This window comes from Poecilia mexicana, unplaced genomic scaffold, assembly GCF_051168715.1.
Source record: "Poecilia mexicana isolate PSO_F unplaced genomic scaffold, ASM5116871v1 scaffold_7, whole genome shotgun sequence".
NCBI lineage: Eukaryota > Metazoa > Chordata > Actinopteri > Cyprinodontiformes > Poeciliidae > Poecilia > Poecilia mexicana.
Genome location: NW_028263376.1, coordinates 24,798,298 through 24,823,330, shown reverse-complemented (window position 1 = coordinate 24,823,330; position 25,033 = coordinate 24,798,298). Strand labels below are relative to the sequence as shown.

Sequence of the window (25,033 nt, the reverse complement as noted above, 5' to 3'; positions counted from 1 at the left end):
GGATAAAGGTAATTGCAGAAGAAAAAAACATGTTGACTCAAACGGTTTTAGATGTCCAAACCCTACTCTTTTTTTCTTTTCTTATTTTATCTACCAAAAGAAATACCTTTTTATTTCGTTCATGGTGCCTCTTTGATCATAACTCACTCCATCTTCTAATCTGTGCAAGAGATGTGGAGCATTGCGTGTTCATGCGACCGAGCACGCAAATCAGCATAACGCACCACAGTGTTTGGTTTAGTGTTGTGAAGTAGATGCTGCTTGTATGAAAACGTCAATGCAATTCTGTATAAATGTTTACCTACGAGATTTTTAATTGATGCTTGTTTTATATATTTTTTCAGTCAGGAATTGCAGGTTTTCTCGAGCAGCATGTACAGACTCTGATCAGCTCAGACAGCGCTGAGAGGTTGAAGGTGTTTTCCGATTTATATTCTGATGATAATTTAGAAAGATCTAATCCAATTTTGAGAAATGACCTGTATGGTAAAAATTGTAGTTGATCAAATTTAGGATACATTTTCCAGAAGTAGACATAGCTTTTAAGTTAGCACAGATTTGTTTTTTGTTTTTTTTTACCTTAATTATCAGCCTACTATCTAGTCAATTGTTCCTTGTAATTAAAAAATGGAGAGAAAAACAGTCACTTCTTTTATTTAGAAATTAATAAATAAATTTACACATTTATAAACTCCTGTTTTACAAGTGTCAGTCCTGCTGAGAGGCATTAGGTATTATTGTCTAAAGGACATTAATCTATTTGGAGGCGGTGCTTTTGTATGTGTTCCTCTTGTACGTCAGAAGATAACCCCGCCCTTCTCACTAGGGTGTATCCGCCCTGGAGGAGGAGACACTCTAGCTGCCAATATAAATTGCTGCTGCGAGAGAAGCAGGTTGGCATTTTGATTCTGAGGATTCTGATGTGACTCTGAAGTTTCCTTGCTGCGCTGGTAATATTGCAATGAGTAAGAGAAAAATATATATATATTCATTGTGTTTGGCATTTGCTTTAAAAGCAGTCATGTTAACATAACATGATATAATAAATGATATATCTGTTTCATACTAGAATGTCTATCTTTGTTTTAATATTTTCCTTCTTTACAGCATCTTGTCATTAATCATTTGATCCTTAATTTCAAGAGTCCTGGTGACCATATGCTGATCCTACAAAATCTCAGAAACAATGGCAGACAATGTTTCAGAAATAATGGAAAACAATAATAAGGTAAAACTGTTTCCACTGGACCAGGTGTGAAAAACCCATTTTCATTTTGTTCATAAATGTCCTCAAATATCCTCAAAGGGCCAGTTGTGGGAGAAAGCTTTGATGAAATTACCTTATAACAAACTGTTAAAATATTAATATTTTTACTCTGACGTAGTTTGACAGTATAGAGACAAAAACTGCTTTAATTTTTTAGCAAAATAACATCTAAGCACACAACTTTTATCTCGAACTGTTATGGAAAAACTTGTGACCAACCGGATTTGGCCCCTGGGACTTTAGTTTGACATGTGTCCACTAGAGGGAGACATAACTCTCTGTTCCTCTGTGTTCACAATTCCTATGCAACAAAAGTGGTGAAAATAACTTGGTGGGTTACAAAACACTGCATAATTATACTGTTTGAAATAAACTATAAGTGCTACAAAGTAAAGAAAGAATATGACCATTCGTAAAGGAGGACTTTATTAAGATTAATTGTTAAATGAGTTTTACATATAAAATCTGAATCACACTACTTACCCTGATAATTTTTTTTTCTTTTTCCTTGTCAATTTAAAAAGTCTATTTTTGCGACTCTACTTTGTCATATTCTGTGTTTTTAAAAGTTATTAAAGAGCAAATAAGATTTTTCATTAAACTCTTTTCTCATTAGTTTGGATTTTTGGACAAAGTTATCACTCAAGATTCTGTCCTCTTGGTTTCACATAGATATTAATTATTTTGGTCCTTTTCTTAAATTAGTGACACTGACATGATTCTTTACCTGGTTTTCAGGTGTTCAATGATCCCATCCATGGCAATATTGAGCTGCACCCAATCCTTGTCAAGATCATCGATACGCCTCAGTTTCAGCGACTTCGAAACATCAAGCAGCTTGGCGGAGTATATTACGTTTATCCTGGAGCGTCCCACAACCGCTTTGAACACAGCATTGGGTAAATGTCTGTATTTATTACACATAATTGCTGTTAATTAAGATAAAGGCTTTAACTTAAAGCCTTTAAGAGAGAAATACTTACACAGTGTCTTGCAAAAGTATGTCAGTGCTTCTCAAAATAACTTTATAAATGTCTAATTACTGTGGTAGTTTAGAGCTAACATTAGTTGTCTGTTGAAAGTTCACATCAGTTCCCTTTTTTATTTATTTTGTATGAGATCTTTTAGATGTTGTTCTGGTACAGGGTGGCGCACTTGGCTGGAGAACTTCTCCAGACTCTCAAAGAGAAGCAGCGAAAACTCAGAATTGATGAGAGGGACGTCCTTTGTGTGCAGATTGCTGGACTTTGCCATGACCTGGGTGAGGTGTTAACCAAAAAGACAGTTTCACAATACACTGAGAAATGCACTGATATATAGCAACAGATCAGTGACATGCGGTGAGATTCATTGCTGGTGAGGCACTGAATTACGACTTATACACTATGGATGTTATTGGACGTATGGAAATTTCGCGCAGGCATACAACGCTGGGGGGGCAAAAAGAATAATCTGTTACATGTCATCCATAGCCGCGTTAACTCAGTGAAACTTAGAAATGTAGGAATTAATTTCGTGCTTTGATCCACAGCAAAGTGATCTGTATTCGCCAAACTACGCAGACTCGTTGCCATAGCAACTGACAACAATGCCACTTAATGTTTTAGGATTTAACACCAAAACACATTCAAGAATTTTGCACACAGAACAGAACATTTAGTCTGTTGTAGTACGTTTTAGGCTTAATGTTTTATTAATACATAATTTCTCTGGTAGATTAGCTACCGCTTCTACGTTACTGAATTATTTAGACAAACTGTAGCCCACAAAGTGCACATTTCATAAAAAAAAACTAAACAAAAACATCTTATTGCTGTCTTACCTTTACTTATCAATGAAATCCATGCACCGCTAATTCTGCACAAAAATATCCGTTCATCCAAAGCCAAGTCTATCCTTGGCATGTCTTTTCTACTACGTTTAAGAATCATCAAACTGTCTCGAAGCAAAACTTTCAGCTCCGGTGTTGGTCTTCCTTTCGTTATCTCCTGCTTCAATTGAAAGTCCACTTTAGAAAACTGTTTAAGTGTAGAAATGTAGTCTGCAATGTTGACGTCGGAAGAGATGATTAAACAAATATATCGCTCTACTTTACTTATTTACTGTGTGGCTAGCTCCATGGCTAGCTCACTGTGTCTTACTCTGCAGTTGTGCAGTCACAATATCTGGGATCATGAGCGCCCCCTGCCATGAGGCAAGATAACTGCCTGCCTCACCTTGAGTCTGTTCTCTGCCGTTTCTGATCGCTTCTCCGCACACAAAACACGATACACACACAGTTGGTGACAAAAAAAGACTGTACTTTATATGCATAAGCGAAATTATGGAAAATCAGTATTACCGTATTTTCCGCACTATAAGGCGCACCTTCACTGAATGGCCTATTTTAGGACTTTTTTTCATATATTAGGCGCACCGCATTATAAGGCGCATAGAATAGACGCGTCATACTCTATTATTACACATCCACATTTATAAAGAACTGGTCCCCGAGTACTTTATATAGTAGGCTGGCCCAGTTGTTGTTTCACTCACGGTGTTGGTGTTGCGATATTATGCCCAACTGCTTTCTGGGTAACACAGACCAACCGACATGCTGCAGAGAGTCTCTGTCTCTCTTCCCCTGCCCCTCCCCCCCTGGCTTTAAATGTATTATCAAACTTTATTAACAAACCAACGTTCTGACAACTATCCCAGCATGCACCGCGCATTTCTTCTTCTACGGGGGAAAAAGAACCGTAGTGGACCAACTACGTAAGCAGCTTACTGCATGTCTGTGTAAACATGAGGTCTTTCATTTCGATCTGAGTTAATTAGCGTAGCATTTCTGCCGGATTTTCACAAAATATCAGCCACGACAATGGACAGGGGAACCAACAAGTTCATGTCATCTTTTTTGGACGACATCAAGGTGTTTGAGCCACGGGATGCCTCTAACATTGTGCGCTTCACAGCTAAAAGCTACCGACAGATGAGGAAAACAGCAGATCCTCACACCCTCAGCATATAGCTGTGGACAAGATCACTGATGCCTATTGTTCTTGCAAGGCTGGGTAAGTCGGCATTCATGGTTTTGATGGTCCACAATGTACATTAGCATGTGTTTAGTACTGTAGCTTGTGTTTGTGAGACGGTCACGCACGTGGTAGCTGCGCTGTGACGTAAAATGGGCATTAGCCAATGAAATGCGGCCCCTGTGGTAAGGTCCGTTGCTAGACCTGTTGTGGCTCAATATTGGTCCATATATAAGGCGCACCGGATTATAAGGCGCACTGTCGGCTTTTGAGGAAATTGAAGGTTTTTAGGTGCGCCTTATAGTACGGAAAATACGGTAAATGTTTTTTAGCCATTTTATTGCTGGCGTAGAGACAGGACGGACATGCTCATAGAATGGCAGCCAGTGCAGTTTGCGAGAAGTTGCGCAATCCCAGGTGAGGCTATGCCTCCCCTGACCGCTCGTCACTGCAACAGATATATCTGTTACTATATATCTAGCAACAGATATATATTCACTTCTTTAGCTAAGCATTAGAAAGTTGCCATTTACGAAGTGCAGTACTCAGATGCAGTATTCTACTTCTTTAGCATCTATTTTGAAACCAATATAGATAAAAAAAATGAATAATTTGGATAAAATCTGCATTCATGTTTGAAAATAAGTCTTTTGACTTTGCAAAAAAAATATATAAAATAATATGCAGATTTTTTTTCATGGAAATTATTTGCTGCTGAATCTGTGTATCTAAGTAGAAATGTCACTTGATCAAAACCACAACTGAGCTTTAAACATATTCTTTGTAGGATAAATATGGACATGTAGATCATTGATTTCCAGAATGAAAGAGATCAATTTCAGATATTTGATACTAATTCCGAGTCAGAATTTAAATTCTTGTACTTTACTCCTCTGTTTCCAGGACATGGACCGTTTTCCCACATGTTTGATCTAATGTTTATACCCAAAGCACGTCCTGGATATGACTGGAGCGTAAGAAATAATTTTCATTCTTACTGACTTAGTGGCTCATTTATTTTTTCAGACTGGTTTGAGAATAAGAAAACTTATATTTCTCCTCCACTCTTTGAATTGGAGTTAGAATATGGAAGTTATATTTTGACCAGCTTTAAAGATGACGAGATTTGAAGTCGACTACCTAGTTTGTAAGAATATGACTGGTTAACAAAAATATATTCAGTGATGTCCCTGCTAGTATCATAACAGACTAAATAAAACTGATGCAATGAAATACAGGTAATCGTCAAAAAAATGTCAATATCATTAAAGAGAACAATATTGTGTCCCTCACTTCAGAAAGTGAAAGTCATATTTGTTTTTTCCTTACACAAGTAGTGTGTAATGAATATTCACACTACTTGTGTACTTGCGTGTATATAAATGCCCTTCATTTGCTGTGTAGCATGCAGTTGATCAGCCTGTGATTTTACGGAGGTGTAATCAAAACCCTTGCAGATAGCGGCCTTCAGTTCTTCTGCATTGTTGGTTTTAGTGTCACTCATCTTCCTTTTGACAGTACTCTATAGATTCTCCATGGACTTCAGGGCATTTAAATTTACTGCTCAAACACTGAAACGCCATGGTCTTAAAAGCAACTTTGGTAGCCTAGTAGTAGGGACAGGTGCCAAGTCCTGCTGAAAAATCCTAACAGCATCTCCATAAAGATTACTTATTTAATTTAAAAAAAGATAAGTCTGTTCAGAACCAGAATATCTGCATAAATTTAAAGATAAGGAAAATATTTGCAGTGTCCTGTTGTGTCAAATTATACCAGCAGTAACTTTTATTGAAAAACAAAGTTGTTGTTTTTTTTTTACATATTTGATAAAACTATCACTATATTGTGACATTGTGGTATGAGATAAATAATCTGTGAAAACAATCACGCTCTTCCTCCTCCCAGTGCTAATTAGAAATGACCAATCAGAGCCAGAGGGAGGGTCTTGGCGCTGTCAATCACCCTCATGGGGGTATATCACTCATACCCCCACTCTCCCCTTGCTCTGTGCTACACCACTGCTTCTTCCTGATAGCAGAGCTTGTGGTGAATGCTAACGCTAATGACCACCAATGATCTTGGATAAATTGTTTTTCTGGAGTGGTAAGTTGTTTCTCTGCCATTAACACATTTAGCAGTGTGTACACGAGGTTGATAGACGGTGCTAACACACTCCTTCTGGCTCTGATTGGTTGTTTCTGACCAGGAGCTGTGCTAGTGCCTTCACTGGGAGGTGCTCAGTATATTACCCTAATATAGTGACAGTTTTAAGAAATATGTGTAAAAAAAAAACATTTTTGTAAAAGTTGCTTAGCTGCTTTAAACTTAGGTCGATTCTCATTTATTTAGAATACAAGTTTCTTTTAATCTTGAAATGTGACTGTCTCTACTTAGAATAACTAATTTTATGCATCTTGCAGCATGAGAAGGCATCTCAAAACATGTTTGACCATCTGGTGGAAGAAAATGGCTTGATAGGAGTCATGGAGCACCACGGCCTGGTGCCGGAAGAGGACCGGCTCTTTATAAAGGAGCTGATCAATCCTCCAAAAGTTGAAGAAATTACTGAGGTACCATCTGTTCAGTTTTTGAAATGCATGAGTATAATCTTCAACTGGGTCTTTGTTAGTCTGGTATAATGTGTTGCACTACCACCATCTTATCATTACCATCTTTGAATGTGATAAACTTTCAAGCATAGATATAGAAACTTATGTAAATTAGAGAAAGTACTTTTCTACAAAAGAAGTGAAAATTCGTCATCAAAACAGTTTAACTGGAAAAATAAAGGTTAAATAAATAAAAAAAAGAAGGAATTAACTATACTGTATAAAACCACCACATTATATCAAAACATGAATGTACTTCTGACAAAGGACAATTTGTATTTCTTTTCTCACTCTGTGGAATCTGAAAATATAACTTTAAAAATTAGTTGTCGTCTCCAACAGTGGCCACATCATGGCCGACCCAGAGAGAAGGCCTTCCTCTATGAAGTTGTGTCCAACACCAGGAACAAGATTGATGTGGATAAGTGGGAATATTTTGCTCGGTGACTTTGGATTTAATTCTCCTCCCAAAATTTCAATCTCATCTTAAATTCCATACATTTTTAAACATATTTTCTCTTGCCATATGTCAGGGACTGCCATCACCTGGGTATGAAGAACAACTTTGACTGCCATCGCTTGATTAAATTTGCCAGAGTATGTAAAGTCGATGGGATGATGCAGATCTGTTACAGAGACAAGGTTTGATTTGTTTAATTCTTTTCCTTCTTATCAACATTAAGATTCAAAATGTCAATATTTGCCACTACATGTTGTCATTATTGTCTACAGGAGGTGTTCAATCTGTACAACATGTTCTACACAAGGTTCTCTTTGCACAAAAGAGCCTACCAGCACAAAGTGGCCAACAGCGTAGAGTGGATGTAAGGAGCCCTTGACATTCCTGGAGTTTGGTGGATGCTTTTCTACTTTATTACTTTTTATTTCATGCAATGTTTTCTTACCATTACAAACTGGGTTTTCCTTCAGGATCAGAGATGCTTTTCTGAAAGCAGATCAGCACATGGAGATCAAAGGCAAGGATGGGAAGACGTTCACCCTCTCCACAGCCATTGATGACATGGTGGCATACACTAAGCTGACTGGTGAGTAAACTTACACAACAATGTAGGAAAACATAAGAGTATGTTAGTTTGATTAAATGTGGATTTTAAAGGCCAATATAAACAGCTATTTTTTATTTTAACTGTGCAAAATCAAAGGGACAGAAATAAAAATAAAGCTATACAGTTTGTGTCTACAAAGTCCATATGGGTAAAACTGGCATTAGCAGTCATAATTTAAAGCTGATAGTTTGCTTAGCACTTATTTTAATACCATTTTTGAACAGAACAGAAACTTAAAGTAATTAACATAATCAGAAGTATATTCATCTAGATTCCCCCTACCCTCATTTTCCTTCTACAAAACCCTGCTTGCTACTCTACCTTGTACACAAGATACTTCAACATATTTTTACTTAAGTAAAAGAGTAGCCATCCAAGAAATGTAATTAATCAAATAACCTTAAAAAAGGTTCTATAAAAAGGTTTCTCAATACTGAATGACAGATCATAACATTAATATATATTTGGGAGCAGTGCCTTCTATCTCCATCAACATTTTCTCAATCCATGAGAATTTAAAACTGACTTCACTGAAGTTCAATCAGTTCACCACACAATGCTTTTCATGATTAGTATATTTACCTCTCATGCACAGCACCTAATAGAGCAAGCAAAAGGTTAACAGCTTCATGCCATCCATCCATTTTCTTTACACCTTTGTCCTTAGTGGGGTCGGAAGGAGTGTTGGTGCCCATCTCCAGCTAACATTCCGGGCAAGAGCCAAGGTTCACCCTGTACCGGTCGCCAGTCTATCACAGGGTATCACAGAGACAGGTGTAACAGTTATGGGCTATGCAGCTAACTGCGGCTACAAAAGCAGCATCAGAAGATGGTTCGTTTTTGAAGGAGCCTGAGGTGTGAATGAAGACACGAGCACTGTTTTAGTTTTGGTGTGAATGTATTGATGAATTGGGGGGGAAAAAAAACAAAACAATTACAAATACACAATGAGGGACAACTTAATTCCAAATAAATCAATTCAAAGATCAAAGTCCTTGTCCTTAGCTCACCATCAGTTTCAAAGAGGTTTTGAAGATCTTATCCATCATGGAAAAAAAAAAAAAAAAACGACCTAAAAGGCCAAAAAAAAAAAAAAAAAACCATTAGGTGTTTTATCAAACAATATGTGCAAACACACAAATGCAATAAATATCAAATTCAAATGTAATTATTAAATATCTAATAATTAAACTAAACATTTCAGTCAGGTTTAAATTAACCATAATTTAAATAAACAAAAAGAATATCAATCATATTTCAAACTAATCAATTTAAGGTTGAAAAGTTGAAATCAAAGTTCACTTTCCAAATATCAATCAAGGAAAAATAAAATAACTCAAATACTCAAGCAGAGTGGGGAAAGAAAAAAAATAAATAAATAAATTATATTGCGCAATATCAACTTAAATGTAGCTACATCCTATTTTAAATCAAGTTCATTCATTACAAAAGTAGTGAAATTGGAAAAGAAATCTTGCACAAAACCAACGATCATGTTACCTTTGATCAGTGTGGGCAATATTAGACTGCGATCAGCTGTGATAATCCCGGGGAAGGCCCAGGTAACAACCGCCGACTGTTCTAATAAAACAACGCTGAGCAATCGAGCAAAATTTTCATGCTGAACAATACTGCTATCCTACAAGCAAACTCACCAATAGTTCAAATCAGTTGTTGCAGAGATTTGGGTGAATTTCCAGGATGAAATTATCAGCAAGACACCAACAGCCAGCCACAATCACAGTGGAACAGCTGATGTTGTTCAAACTGCGCTGGAGGTGGGGCTTTAAATAAGTTGAAGAGTTTGGGGCATCACAGGAAGTGGGCCCGCAACAATAAAAGTCTTTACTAATTGAGGGTTACACAGGCAGGACAAACAACCATGCACAAACACTCACACCTAGTGGCAATTTGGAGAGGCCAATTAACCTGACAGTCATGTTTTTGGACTGTGGGAGGAAACTGGAGTACTGGGAGAAAACCCACACATGCACAGGGAGAAGAAGGGAGAGAACATGCAAACTCTGGGGCTGGGAATTGAACCCAGAACCTGCTTGCTGCAAGGCAACAGCACTACCAACTGCACTACTGTGCAGCCCCCAGTTTTATGCCATTAACCTTGTTAGGGGTGCAATTAAAAACTCCTTCCAGAATTTCACTTAGCCTGGTATGTGCAGAAAACTTCATTTCAAGTGGCTCATCTCTGCGACACAGTAGAGATCTTGCACTCAAATAGATGGAAGGCAGCATTATTATGGACTATTTTAATTTACAACAAAAAGTAATCAGCACAAAGTGACATTGCATTTCTAACATAGAAACATCTGAGTTTTTGTTCCATTCAGATGTATTTTTTTTTCTGGAGTACCTCCCAACATTTTGTTATCAATTCTGGAGATCAGACTTTTGTATGAGGATTTTAAATTAACGTGGTGACTGGCGCATGGGTTGAAGGAAATATCAGAGTTGTGACTATATAGGAATGTTTTTATAGACAGCTGTTCAAATTATACTCTTTCTGTATGACAATGGAGAATAAAGAATTTCGTAAATTTTTCTGTTTTTTTAATATATATTTTCAAACACAGAGTCTGAATTTTTAGAGGATTTTAAATCTATTTCTTTTGAACATTTCTTCGTTTTTCTCTTTTCCTTTTAGATGCTATATTTGATCAGATATTGAATTCTTCTTCCAAGGAGCTTCGGGGGGCAAGAGAAATACTGGAAAGGATGATGCGAAGAAAGCTCTACGTGTGTCTGGGGGATTTTTCATCACAACAACCTCAGGCCATTATTGAAGTATTTTTGTTTTATTGTCACTTCGTACATTTCAAATGTAATCAGTAACACTGTAACTATAATGTTTGATTTTTAAGTAAAAATCTGGAAGTTGTAACATTTTATGCGGTTTCTGTTTAGGCTCAATGGAACAAACATCTCAGAGGGGGAAACCCAGACGATTATGTAGTGGAAGTGAGTTTTAATGCAGATAGGATCTTTTTTTTTTGACTGAGGCAATTAACTGTGATATTTGCAATTTAATCTCTGAAATATTATTTGTAACCTCAAAGTATTTATTATTTAGTTAGTCAAGTATAACTATGGAATGGGGGCAGAAGATCCAATAAAACATGTGAGGTTCTACAACAAGCAAAACCCGGATGAGGCCGGGCCCATCAACAGAGCTCAGGTGAGAATGAAATAGAAATTTTCTTAGATTCTTGATTTGCTCATTTCTGTCACTTGTGTTCTTCTGAAGTGAGATCATTTGAATTTTCACCACAAGTGTTTGTAACTTATGGTTCAATAAAAATGCCATGTGCTGCTTATATCTCTTTCAGGTATCTCTACTTCTTCCAGAGCACTTTGAAGAGAAGAAATGTAGAATCTACACGAAGAGAACAAGTAATGAGGATCTGGAGGCTGACAGAGAGATGTTTAACACATTTGGCCCTGCACAACCACATCAAGCCTGAGGTATTTCTGGAGGCTGTAATTAGTCAAATATGGTAGACATCAGTAATTTTTAGTTTGCTGTGATTCATCACTTTCTAATGTTATATTAACATGTATGTGAAAAATATTAGGAGTTTATCTACTTGAATTTGATTTACTGACCAAATTTGTGTTTATTCCACAATGTAAATATCTGTTTAGGTTAACATTTTAAAACCACCACTTTCTGTAAGAAGTGATTCCACAAAGGTAAAACCAGTGATGTAGAGGTATTTTGCTTTTACAACAGTCAGAATTAACTTTTGCTGCAGTGTAGTTTACTTTTTATGTCACAATTTATGCATTTTCATTTATTATGTACACTGTTCACTCACACAACTTGCAATATCTGTCTTTTCTGTTTTTTAGGACGTAATCATGGCACCTACTGTGAAACCTCTGAAACCAGGTTGGCATAACCACAGAACTTGAAAGAAATGCATTTTATTCTTTATTCTTGTCAATAAGTATAACCATGCACAAATTTAAATGGGTTTGTAAAAGTGCAAACAAACTTTTTGCATTTAAAAAGGATTGTAAGTTAATCTTATATGGATTTTTTTTTCTTAAAGGTGAAGGTTTTGATTAACATAGACAATATTTACATATTAAGAAATACAGTGAAAAAGATACTTTTGAAACTTTATTCAAATATTTGATTTATCATTTGTGATTCTTCTGTTATTTTTGGGTGTTTGGTTTAAGGGTATATGATTTATTAGTTTTATTCATACTTAATTAGTTTTGGTAAATTACGTTTGTTGTCATCACCTTCCAGGTCGGTTGACATTACAAATATGTCTTTGGGTATCATTTAAATAAAATATTATTCTTGACTAAATGTATATTAGTGCCATTCAATCTGGACTTGAATGTGAAAATTTTCTCACAAGTGGTGAGAATGTAATCATTTTAATAAACTTGTTTTAAAATAAAATGTGAGACGTCACGTGTTTAATTTCTTTGTGCTATACATTTGTTTTTTTGTTACATCTAACAGACTTTACCAGAGCTCAGCTGTAGAAGTGTTATTGATCTTCCACACACTAAAGAACTCAAGAAGAGTCTTGTAGATACTGTATATCGCTAATGTGAAAATCATTTGAACAACTGAAAAATTTAGACTTAAAGTATTCGTTTTATTCTTTTAATTTCATTATTTAAATTTTTATTCTGACCAGAAGCAGTTTGAACAAGTTTTCATTTGGTTAAAGTGAAGGAGGTCTCTAGGACACTTTTTTTTACCAAAGATAATCAAAATATCATTGGAAAAATAACAAAAGCTGGCCAGCAATTATAAAAACTGTTGCTTTTGAGAAGGCTATGAATATTACAATTTCAGTCTTTATTCCACCATTTAGAGAAAAATAAATCCACCTCTTATATCTTTATTATTGTCTGGTTTAGTTGACAGTTTTAATATCTGATCTGCTTTAAGAAAACAAATTAAGAAATAAGTTATGAAGCCTAGGTGTAGATTCAACCTGTGAGACTGTGAGATCTTCTGGCATCATCGATTACGACGCCTCTGCCTCAACCAACCAGGACCTGGACTTTATCAAGGAGCAGATCGCAGGACCGACAGAGAGCAGCTCAGGTCGAGGCGAGAAGGTGATCAACGTGTTGAAGAAAATAAACCGCACACACTCTATGTCTCTATTCCTGGCTGTGTTATTGCAACATTCATATTTTCTGCAAAGTCTAAAAAAATTATTTAATCTTCTCAAGTTTGGGCCTTATAAAATCCTGTACCCAGTGGTGTCCAAACATTTTACTTTGTGGGCCAAAATGCAAAGGAAAAGCACTCTGATGGCATTATTTCCCCCAAATTAAATCCCCAAAATGCTTGAGGATTTTTTAAATTCACATAGCTACAAAAGTAAGATTATAAAATGTCTTTAATTTAACATATAAAACTTGCAGCATCCCCCACTGTTGCAAATCACAGAGGTGACCTTTCTAATTCTTGGCTCTGTACACCACCATTTTAAATCATCCGACAGTCATGTGATCACATCAGCAGTAGCGATCCAGGACATAAGAACCAAACTACAACACATAATGGTACCACAGCAGAATTACCACAGAGACATGCAAATGAAGATAAATGTCCATCTATTATTTATATTGTCTCCAACATAGAGTTGAATTTAAATGGAAGAATTTGGTGGCATTAGTTGCAATACCAAAACCCACCACCATCTATTGGATGGAAAGTTTCAGGACATGTTTACAGTAAAAGGGTAATGCCACAGGTGTTTGGACTGATGTGGATTGTAAAGTGTGTTTGTTGAAGAGGGATTGACGTCATTATAAATAACCACACCTGAATCATAAAGCATATGTTTACCAATGATGAACTCATTTGTTTTTTCTTCTCCATAGTGGCCTTACAAAGGCCGTTCTAAAGACAACAAAAGGAACGATACCGTTCCAACAAAAGGAACGGTATCATTCTAACAAAAGGAAGGTCTTTATTAGGTTAAAGTGAAGGACACTTGTTATCAAAATAAATAATCAAAATATCAGTGGAAAATAACAAAAGCTGGTCATAAATTATAAAAAGTGTTGCTTTTGGGGAGGCTCTGAATATTACAAGTTCAGTCTTTCCCATTTAGAGAAAATAAAGCAACCTCTTAAATTTTTATTATCTGTATAAGTTGAACGTTTTAATATCTGATCTGCATTAAGAATAGAAATAAAAGAAATAAGTTTTGTAATAATTCAGTTGGTTCTTAACTGTAAATTAAATTACATTAACACATCCTCCAGCCTATGAGTATTCGGTCTGTAGTATTGAATCAGTCTAAATGGCCAGGATTTCAGCATTTCAATGTGAATCATTTAGTGTGGCTGTGAACAATTCAATTTTAGGAAGACATTTCTGGGGTCAGGGTTATGTTTTTATTTAATCCATTCTTTGTACTAAGATTAATATAACTATATTACGCAATAACATGATAGTGCTTGGAAATTTATTTTCCTCCATGACAGCAAGCTTCTGATGGTATAATTTGTTAGTAAAATATTCTGCTTGAAGTAAAAAGCTCGCTTGTTATCCGTCAGCATGACAAACAAATTAAGGTTAAAAGCGTTCAGCTGATCCAAAACACGCTGATGCCAGTGAGCCGCCACATCCAAACAGAATGAGCCACTGAGGGTTCAGTTCCCCACCTTTCTTTGTTTGCAGTCCACAGCTTTGGAGCTTTTGTAAAAATATTATAAAAAGAAATACTGTGTGTTGTAGAATAATAAAAGCAATCCACTGCCCATTTGTGGAAGAAGGATGTAATAACTTCTTTTGAGAACAAAAGCTTTTCTTTATTCATTTAAAACCCTGTTAGGATTGCTCTTTCTTTTCAGCTCTTTATGAACTCTAGTTTTGTGAATCCACCTGTATTCCTCTTTTTTACAGATGAATACAAGTGGAGCTGCCTCCGCTGCTCGTCAAGATCATCGACACGCCTCAGTTTCAGCGACTTCGAAACATTAAACAGCTCGGAGAGAAGAGTTATGTTTACCCTGGAGCAAACCACACCCGCTTTGAACACAGCATTGGGTAAAATATATTTACACTGAATGGCTTAAAGCTCATCTGTTACAATATTAGTTTAAAAAGTCTGTAGGTTTTAGTCACTGTATCTGAATTAAGATGTCTTGTTATGTGATGATAAAAGGTGGCTTACTTGGCTGTAGAACTTGTTAAGGTTCTGAGGGAGAGGCAGCCAGAACTGGACATCACTGAGCGTGACATCGTTGTGTGTAGATTGTTGCACTCTGCCCTGACCTGAGTGAGTTATGCAGAAACAAGCAATGTTAATCAATGTGCATCAGAAATTAAGCAGATTGTGGTATTTGCTGAGTAGTTTGTTAAAGAGGGGATAATATGTGTTTTCCAGGCACATGGTGCCATTTTATCGCTCATTCAAGTAATTATGTTGTCTTCAGTTATAAAAACGCTGTAAAAAGGATTTTAAAAAATGTGACTTTGCATCTTTCGCCTTGATATTGGCCTCTTATTCTTTACAACACGTCATTATAAAGTCATAACAGTGGTAAAAAAATTAAAGTTAAAAGCGTTCAGCTGATCCAAAACACGCTGATGCCAGTGAGCCGCCACATCCAAACAGAATGATCCACTGAGGGTTCAGTTCCCCACCTTTCTTTGTTTGCAGTCCACAGCTTTGGAGCTTTTGTAAAAATATTATAAAAAGAAATACTGTGTGTTGTAAAATAATAAAAGCAATCCACTGCCCATTTGTGGAAGAAGGATGTAATAACTTCTTTTGAGAACAAAAGCTTTTCTTTATTCATTTAAAACCCTGTTAGGATTGCTCTCTTTCTTTTCAGCTCTTTATGAACTCTAGTTTTGTGAATCCACCTGTATTCCTCTTTTTTACAGATGAATACAAGTGGTGCTACCTCCGCTGCTCGTCAAGATCATCGACACGCCTCAGTTTCAGCGACTTCGAAACATTAAACAGCTCGGAGAGAAGAGTTATGTTTACCCTGGAGCAAACCACACCCGCTTTGAACACAGCATTGGGTAAAATATATTTACACTGAATGGCTTAAAGCTCATCTGTTACAATATTTGTTGAAAAAATCTGTAGGTTTTAGTCACTATATCTGACTTAAGATGTCTTGTTATGTGATGATAAAAGGTGGCTTACTTGGCTGTAGAACTTGTTAAGGTTCTGAGGGAGAGGCAGCCAGAACTGGACATCACTGAGCGTGACATCGTTGTGTGTAGATTGTTGCACTCTGCCCTGACCTGAGTGAGTTATGCAGAAACAAGCAATGTTAATCAATGTGCATCAGAAATTAAGCAGATTGTGGTATTTGCTGAGTAGTTTGTTAAAGAGGGGATAATATGTATTTTCCAGGCACATGGTGCCATTTTATCGCTCATTCAAGTAATTATGTTGTCTTCAGTTATAAAAACGCTGTAAAAAGGATTTTAAAAAATGTGACTTTGCATCTTTCGCCTTGATATTGGCCTCTTATTCTTTACAACACGTCATTATAAAGTCATAACAGTGGTAAAAAAATTAAAGTTAAAAGCGTTCAGCTGATCCAAAACATGCTGATGCCAGTGAGCCGCCACATCCAAACAGAATGATCCACTGAGGGTTCAATTCCCCACCTCACCCACTATGTCACCAGTTTCCTCTGTTTCTAATATGTGTAGGTCAGATTGAGTGAAAGACCACACATTTTCTATCAAGCTTACTTTTTATGGATCACAACCTATAAAATGAGAGTAAATTAACCTATGCAGGTGTTTCAGGCCATGTGCCAAGTTTATAAATGAGACCTCTGGTCTGAGTCCAGGATACCATGAAGGTTCTTAGCTTGGCTGATGGATTTCAGTCCCATGAAGTCTTACTGGATGCTAATTTCTGACCATGCATTTTTAGGATCATGAACAAATATTTATGTTTCTATGCATTGAGTAACTGGAAATTCTGATCCATCCATTCATGGATATTGTGAACACACTCACTCAGTGAACACAGTAGATTGAAACATAAAGCAATATGCCATTCAAATTTTATGAGATGCTCCATAATCTCATTTAGTGGTATAGAAAAACAGTTTGAGATCCATGTATGATCTCTGGGAGGCAGATTTGGTTCAGTCCATTCCCGACAGTTGCTCTCATGATGTTGATCTTCAGCCAGAGGACTTTGTTGTCACCGTGAGTTTTATAAAAAAAAAAATATATATATGTCTTTGTAACCTTTCTGCAAAACTTCAGGAGTTATCTTTTGGGGGAAACAGTTGAGGTTTTATTTGGTGAAATATTGTCTTTTCTTGTAGGTTATCATGATGGACTATGGGATGAAGGAAAAGAACCCCATCAATAATGTTCGTTTTTACTGCAAGGATGACCCAACAAAAGCCATAAAAATCAGTAAAAACCAGGTAAGAATTTAATGTAAAACCAAATCCACTGTTCCTCTTTCATTATCAGGCCTCTGTAGAACCTATTTGCTTGCTAATCAGATTAGCTGTTTGATTTAGCGGTGTTAGACCAGGAATCAATCTGAAAGTTATTTCTCCCCAAAAACAGCAGTTTGACACCTTTGACATAAATGTCTAACATTTTTCTCTGCTTCTGTTTTGAATTTATTACTAAAGATTCATGTGGTGCCGTCATTCCTTGTAGGTATCTAAACTTCTCCCAGAGCACTTTGCTGAACAGCTGGTCAGGGTGTACTGTAAGAAGACAGATGAGAGAACCCTGGAGGCCGCCAAGAAGCACTTTGTTCAGTGGTGCATGGACAGGAACTTCTCAAAGCCTCAGGTATTTCTGCAGACTGCATGGGATAAACAGTTGGTCAGATATTTAACATTTTAATGTTGTGTCTATGTCATAACATTAAAATATGAGGGGCCGTTTAGGACAAAATTTACGTTTTGTCTCTCACACACTACCAAAAAGTCTTGCATACTCCAAAAAAGTAGCCTCGCATACTCAAAAAAATTACGTTTCGTCTCTCACACACTACCAGAAACTCTCGCATACTCCAAAAAAGTTGCCTCGCATACTCAAAAAAATTACGTTTCGTCTCTCACACACTACCAGAAACTCTCGCACACTCCAAAAATTACGTTTTGTCTCTCACACACTACCAGAAACTCTCGCACACTCCAAAAAAGTAGCCTCGCATACTCAAAAAAATTACGTTTTGTCTCTCACACACTACCAGAAACTCTCGCACACTCCAAAAAAGTTGCCTCGCATACTCAAAAAAATTACGTTTCGTCTCTCACACACTACCAGAAACTCTCGCACACTCCAAAAATTACGTTTTGTCTCTCACACACTACCAGAAACTCTCGCACACTCCAAAAAAATAGCCACGCACACTAAAAAAATACTAAAATGTCACACACACACAAACGTTAACTTTCTCGCACACATACACTACTAACAGCTCGCACATTCACAAACGTTAACTGTCTCGCTCACATACACTACTAACAGCTCGCACATTCACAAACGTTAACTGTCTCGCTCACATACACTGCTACCAGCTCGCACACACACACACACAGACGTTTATCTCTCACATACACAAGACTAAAGTTGAACACACAGTACTAAGACTCGTTTTTTGAATGTGTGAGAGCGAGACTTTTTTTGAATGTGTGAGAGCGAAACTCTTTTTGAATGTGTGAGAGCGAGACTTTTTTTGAATGTGTGAGAGTTGTCACGGAAGAGGCGGGGCATAATTTTTGGATCAAACTGCGCATGCGTAGATCCTAAACCTTAAGTTTCGATTGTTGACTCACTGTATGTTCTATTACTTAGTATATTTGTGCTATATATATTTTAAATATATATAGAACGTTTAATTTTCTTGTAGATTAAATGTGCTATAGAAATAAATGAATTTGATTGATTGATTAAAAATAGCAAAATTGCTGTAGTACAATCTGTCCACTGGGTGCCAGCATTACAGGAATTATTAAGAGGTCTTGTGAGAAATTCTGTTCCCCCGTGAAAATCTGTTCCCCCTGTGACGGGAGCGCGCATTGCAGCCAGAGACGTGGATCCGGTGAATCTGACCATTTTCACGGCGCTTCTGATCGATTTCTCGGTAAAAACTACTCATATGATCATATCAATGTGTAACTTTCAGTTTAATCGGCAGCTATCAAAATAAAAATACATACATAAATAAACGAGGTCCGGTGTGGAGGTCTTTTTTCGCTGTTTTGTGTTATTTTGAAAGCGAAGAAAATCGATCTTTTTTCAGCTTTTGTCTCGTAAGCCTGACAAATAAAAGTCAGTCAACAAACACAGGTTCCCAACACATAGTGTGCATTTATAATTTTTCATTTCTGATGAAGGAGGAAGGAGATTAATATACCTGCAAGATCTTTTACTTTGTTTTCAAAATATTTGCACTATGTTTGACATTTGTCCTTAACATAGTTTAATATAAGGTAGCTATTGAAAGATAGTTTCAATATATTTATATATATTTAAAAACACAAATATACTAAGTAATACAACATACAGTGAGTCAAAAATGGAAAATTATAGTTTAGGATCTACGCATGCGCAGTTTGATCCAAAAATTATGCCCCGCCTCTTCCGTGACAACTCTCACACATTCAAAAAAAGTCTCGCTCTCACACATTCAAAAAAAGTCTCGCTCTCACACATTCAAAAAACGAGTCTTGTATGGGGTTCCATTTGTATCAAAAAAACGTAGAAGTCATATGTGTAGATGTGTCGTTGCTATGTGTCGTTGGTCTATGTCGTTGGTCTATGTTGCATGTATATGTACATGTTGCATATGTGTATGTTGCATATGCGTTCGCTGCATATGTGTTTGCTGAATATGTAGATGTTGCATATGTCTATGTTTTATATGTAGATGTTGCATATGTCTACGTTGCATATGCGTTCGCTGCATATGTGGTTGATGTCGTTGGTCCATGCTGTTGGTTCTTGTCGTTGGTCCGTGTCGTTGGTCCTTGTCGTTGGTCCGTGTGGCTATTGCCTGTTCTCTTCGCCATTAAAAAGTCTTGAATTAGGTCATGTATGATCAATTTTTTATTAAATATTACACAAATGTTGGTCTTTAAATATCAGTGGTTTCAATAAAATTGTTTTCAAAATGCTTAGATTTCTACCTCGTATTTTCTTTAGGCATTAGTCAGGGCAGCTGAGGAGGTCGAGGGATCCTGGCCCCCTGAAGGGAGCGCTATTTCCCATAGATCCGCGGCCTTCAGATTTTATTTTATTTTTTAATCTGCGATATATCTTCATTTCATTTAAAGAATGATTTTCCCCCCTCTGTATGTTTTTTAACTTCTCTCTCTTATTTTCTTTAGCGCAGCTAACAGTTTCAAGCAAATTCTGTAGTTTCCGACATACTTCTAAATCTGCAACTTAGTCACATCTTTTTGGGCCTTCTACTGCCTCTAGTGGCGTGGTGGTGGTAACACAACTAATGTAATTATATTACTAAGTCAAAATGCCACAAAGTCTTTATTGTTTATCATTCATTCTGGCATTAGGATAATAATAATAATAATAATAATAAAATAATAATAATAATAATAATAATAATAATAAGTCTGTGCAAATTGAAATTCCTTGGAATCTTCTTTAAAACCCCAGATATATATGTTCAGCGAGTACCGTTATCCGTACAGCCAAAATGAAAACTATAAAACTCATGTGCTCTTTTCATAAATTGAGCAAAAAATATTCCTCCTCCAGTCAACAATTCACTTATTCTATTGAAAACTGTGATGTTGAGTATATTTTGTCCTCATTATAGACCACTATAACAACTTTTATGAAGAACATGTTTTATTTTGGGAACACAATCTGATTAACAAACATAATTGTAACATACTGTCATAAAGACCTTTGTTCAAGAAAAAAGTGCCAAAATGCTGTTTTAAGTTAACAAAAAAGTACAGACAAGAAAAACATTTTACAATCTGATAAACTATAACATAGTTTTAACATACTTCTTTCAGAAGTTAAAACTTCTTTCATTAGGAAAGAAGCATGTTAAAACTTCTTTCATTAATGAAAGAAGTTATGACCAACAACATAGGAAAGACGATACTTCTTTCCTAATGAAAGTTTTAACTTCTGAAAAAAGTATGTTAAAACATGTTATAGTCACAGTTTTCAATAGAATAAGTGAATTGTTGGCTTGAGGAGGAATATGTTTTGCTCAATTTATGTAAAGAGCACATGAGTTTTCTAGTTTGTATTCATTTTGGCTGTAAAGATAACAGTACTTGCTGAAAATATATCTGGGGTTTTAAAGAAGATTCCAAGGAATTTTAATTTGCACAGGGACATTATTATTATGATTATTATCCTAATGCCAGAATTAATAATAAATACTTTGTGGCATTTCGATCTAGTAATGTAATTATATTGTGCTACCACCCCACGTGGGGTAGTGTTGTGTTACCAACCCACGCCACTAGAGGCAGTAGAAGGCCCAAAAAGTAAGCCGAAACCTACAGAATTTGTTTAAAACTGTGAGCTGCGCTGAAGTAAATAAAAGAGATAAGTTCAAATACATGCCAACAGTGAAAAATCTTCTTAAAATGAAGATATATCACAAATTTAAAAAGAAATTTAGGGCCCCCTACACTGGGCAAGGACCCCTTGACCTCCTTAGCTGCCCTGACTAATGCCTAAAGAAAATACGAGGTAGAAATCTTAACATTTTGAAAACAATTTTATTGAAACCACTGATATTGAAAGACCAATATTTTTGGAATATTTAATAAAAAATTTGATCATACATGACCTACGTCAAGACTTTTTAATGGCTCAGAAAACAGGCAATAGCCACACGGACCAACGACAAGGACCAACTACATGAACCAACGACAAGGACCAACGACATGAACCAACAGCATGGACCAACGACATCAACCACATATGCAGCGAACGCATATGCAACATAGACATATGCAACATAGACATGTGCAGCGAACACATATGCAGCGAACGCATATGCAACATAGACATATGCAACATCTACATATACATGCAACATAGACCAACGACATAGACCAACGACACATAGCAACGACACATCTACACATATGACTTCTACGTTTTTTTGATACAAATGGAACCCCATATCTTAGTACTGTGTGTGTGTGTTCAACTTTAGTCTTGTGTATGTGAGAGATAAACGTCTGTGTGTGTGTGCGAGCTGTTAGTAGTGTATGTGAGCGAGAAAGTTAACGTTTGTGAATGTGCGAGCTGGTAGCAGTGTATGTGTGCGAGAAAGTTAACGTTTGTGAATGTGCGAGCTGTTAGTAGTGTATGTGAGCGAGAAAGTGAACGTTTGTGAATGTGCGAGCTGTTAGTAGTGTATGTGAGCGAGACAGTGAACGTTTGTGAATGTGCGAGCTGTTAGTAGTGTATGTGAGCGAGAAAGTTAACGTTTGTGTGTATGTGCGCGAGCTGGTAGTGTATGTGAGCGAGAAAGTTAACGTTTGTGTGTATGTGCGCGAGCTGGTAGTGTATGTGAGCGAGCTGGTAGCAGTGTATGTGTGCGAGAAAGTTAACGTTTGTGAATGTGCGAGCTGTTAGTAGTGTATGTGAGCGAGAAAGTTAACGTTTGTGTGTATGTGCGCGAGCTGGTAGTGTATGTGAGCGAGCTGGTAGTGGTGTATGTGAGCGAGAAAGTTAACGTTTGTGTGTATGTGCGCGAGCTGGTAGTGTATGTGAGCGAGCTGGTAGTGGTGTATGTGAGCGAGAAAGTTAACGTTTGTGTGTATGTGCGCGAGCTGGTAGTGTATGTGAGCGAGCTGGTAGTGGTGTATGTGAGCGAGAAAGTTAACGTTTGTGTGTGCGTGGCTATTTTTTTGGAGTATGCGAGAGTTTTTGGTAGTGTGTGAGAGACAAAACGTCATTTTTTTGAGTATGCGAGGCTATTTTTTTGGAGTATGCGAGAGTTTTTGGTAGTGTGTGAGAGACAAAACGTAAATTTTGTCCTAAACGGCCCCTCATATTAAAAAACAGATTTATCTCCTTTTCTAAGACTCTGCATTAACAGAACACTACCCAATATGTCTGTGTAGTCTCAGAGGCCTATTAGTTCAAAGTAATAAATAAACCTTAATATGCATTATGCCTAAAACATGCCTAAAATGTTGCTTTTTCTAGTAACTTTCTAGAAAGAAACTGTAAAAATAAACTAATGAACACAACTCACATTTATTGTTGACACAACTTAGGATATTACTCTTTGATTTAGTCATTAATCATACAATGTAATGACGACAAAAACCCTCTTAAAGATGAACATGTAGTTATACAATCATCTGCTCATGCCATTTATCAATTTTCCAGGCTCAGTTTGGTTTTTGGAAATGGAACAAACTCTATATGATCCTGTTATGTTGATTTGCATTTCCCCATCAGATACTGTTTTGCGTGTTTGTTCAGCGCTGATAACCCACGCGCCATGTTTGCACTGCAAGAAAACTTTACACACTGTGAAAGCTCAAACAAAGTGTTCTGGCAGATTTATCCCATTTTTTTGCAACTGCGCTCTCAAATACATGTATATAAATATGGATGGATGAATGGATACGTGCAAAACTGGAGAAATACACCAGTGTCTAATGGTGATATAGATGGGTGTTATAGTAAAAATAGGTCACATCTGCATTTAATTTAATAAAGGTAAAACTACACAACCTTTTACTGGTACTGCTTTAATTCTGGTGACTCTGCATTCTTGCAAATCTCTTAAGAAACATTTGTTTTTTACCTGTAGGATGGAGATGTCATAGCACCTGAGCTGACTCCTCTGAAACCCAGCTGGTGCACCAACAACGAAGGCGAGGACAGTGATGGCTGCAGCTCCAAGGAAACAAACGTTCACATGAATGGAGTCAAGAAAGCTAAGACTCAGCTTAACTTTCAGTGAGCGGAGAGAGACAGCTGCCTCTTGTTTCACATGAGAAGTAAACAAAGATGAGTTTTACATAAGTATATTTTTATACAAGTCGAGTTCGTTGAGGAGCCTAGCAAATGGCTTTTTTTTTTTTTTATAAAACAGAAATTAGAAGAGAAAGATTTAGTGAAACGGTCCTAGACAAGGTTTTGTTTCAGAAAAATGAGGTTACATTTAGCAATATACATATTTATTTGTTTCTTTTAATTGCTTTTGTTTATTAAATATTCATTAGGCAGTTTAAAGGACTTTTATAATTTTCAACACAGTATCTTCATCAAATTTTACTCAGCCTTTAATAACTACTGTCATGGTCTGCTACATTTAAAGAACTGCACATTTAAAGTGTTTTTACATTTTATTTTTTATTACTTGAGATGAGGGAGAAATTCCCTTTATTTATTTCATTTAGGGTTGTGTTTTGGTTGAATTTTTTGATACACCTTTATTTATTGTTTCTCCAGAAAATTTCTCTGCTTGCTCCTCCTCTTTGCCTTGCAGGTCTGATGGAAAGATGTGAGTTTTTACATTCTACCTAATCATGTTGTGGCCTTATCAGATCTTTGCTTGATTGTGCTTTAAAAAAATCTGATAATGTTGGTTGCCGTGGTTTCTGAATGTAACCCTGGTGAAGTTTTGAAAAAAATCTGTTGAAATAAACTGTTCAGAAGTCATCCTGTGATTCACAATTGTTTTAATTGAAAGGATGCCATAAAGTCATCTGAAGCTAAAGACAAAGACACAAGTTGTTTTGTCTGATTGTTTTACATAACTAATGCTAAAAGCTAGAGAGTGACAGGTGAATTATTGGTGACTGATTCCACCAAGAGTCACAATCATAGCTACAAAGAAATCTATATTATGTTCATGCCAGTATCACCATCACACTGTTTGACTTCAGCCCAACATGCTGGGCATTTTAAACTGCTCTTTCAATTAACATGAAACGATCTGTGTTGTGTCTATGTTATGATCTTTCCTCTTCAAGAATTGAAACTGGTGAGATCATTCACTTTACATGATAAATAGATCCAATTAATCTGCAGCTACAGAGTGAAATTCATTCAAAGTATGGAGAGGTAGATACAACCATTTTAAATGAAAC

General features: G+C 36.5%; 1 protein-coding gene across 2 annotated transcripts; it reads left to right on the top strand.

Moving 5' to 3' along the window:
* Positions 1 to 877: 877 nt before the first annotated feature.
* Positions 878 to 24,602, top strand: LOC106918355 (deoxynucleoside triphosphate triphosphohydrolase SAMHD1-like). 2 transcript variants are annotated; one of them, XM_088007308.1, is made up of 15 exons: positions 878 to 965; positions 1,108 to 1,228; positions 2,006 to 2,166; positions 2,413 to 2,528; positions 5,185 to 5,255; positions 6,702 to 6,851; positions 7,233 to 7,333; positions 7,424 to 7,532; positions 7,623 to 7,714; positions 7,821 to 7,936; positions 10,617 to 10,756; positions 17,043 to 17,153; positions 17,276 to 17,380; positions 17,625 to 17,762; positions 23,749 to 24,602. In XM_088007308.1, exons 2-15 carry the CDS (start codon positions 1,187 to 1,189, stop codon positions 23,899 to 23,901), a joined length of 1,605 nt encoding a protein of 534 aa, XP_087863434.1. In that variant the 5' UTR covers positions 878 to 965; positions 1,108 to 1,186; the 3' UTR covers positions 23,902 to 24,602. The 2 variants fall into 2 exon arrangements, with proteins under 2 accessions (XP_087863434.1, XP_014843521.2); XM_014988035.2 differs by lacking the exons at positions 17,043 to 17,153; positions 17,276 to 17,380; positions 17,625 to 17,762; positions 23,749 to 24,602 and adding exons at positions 10,877 to 10,930; positions 11,043 to 11,147; positions 11,299 to 11,434; positions 11,822 to 12,389 and having other exon boundaries at positions 881 to 965.
* Positions 24,603 to 25,033: the final 431 nt, after the last annotated feature.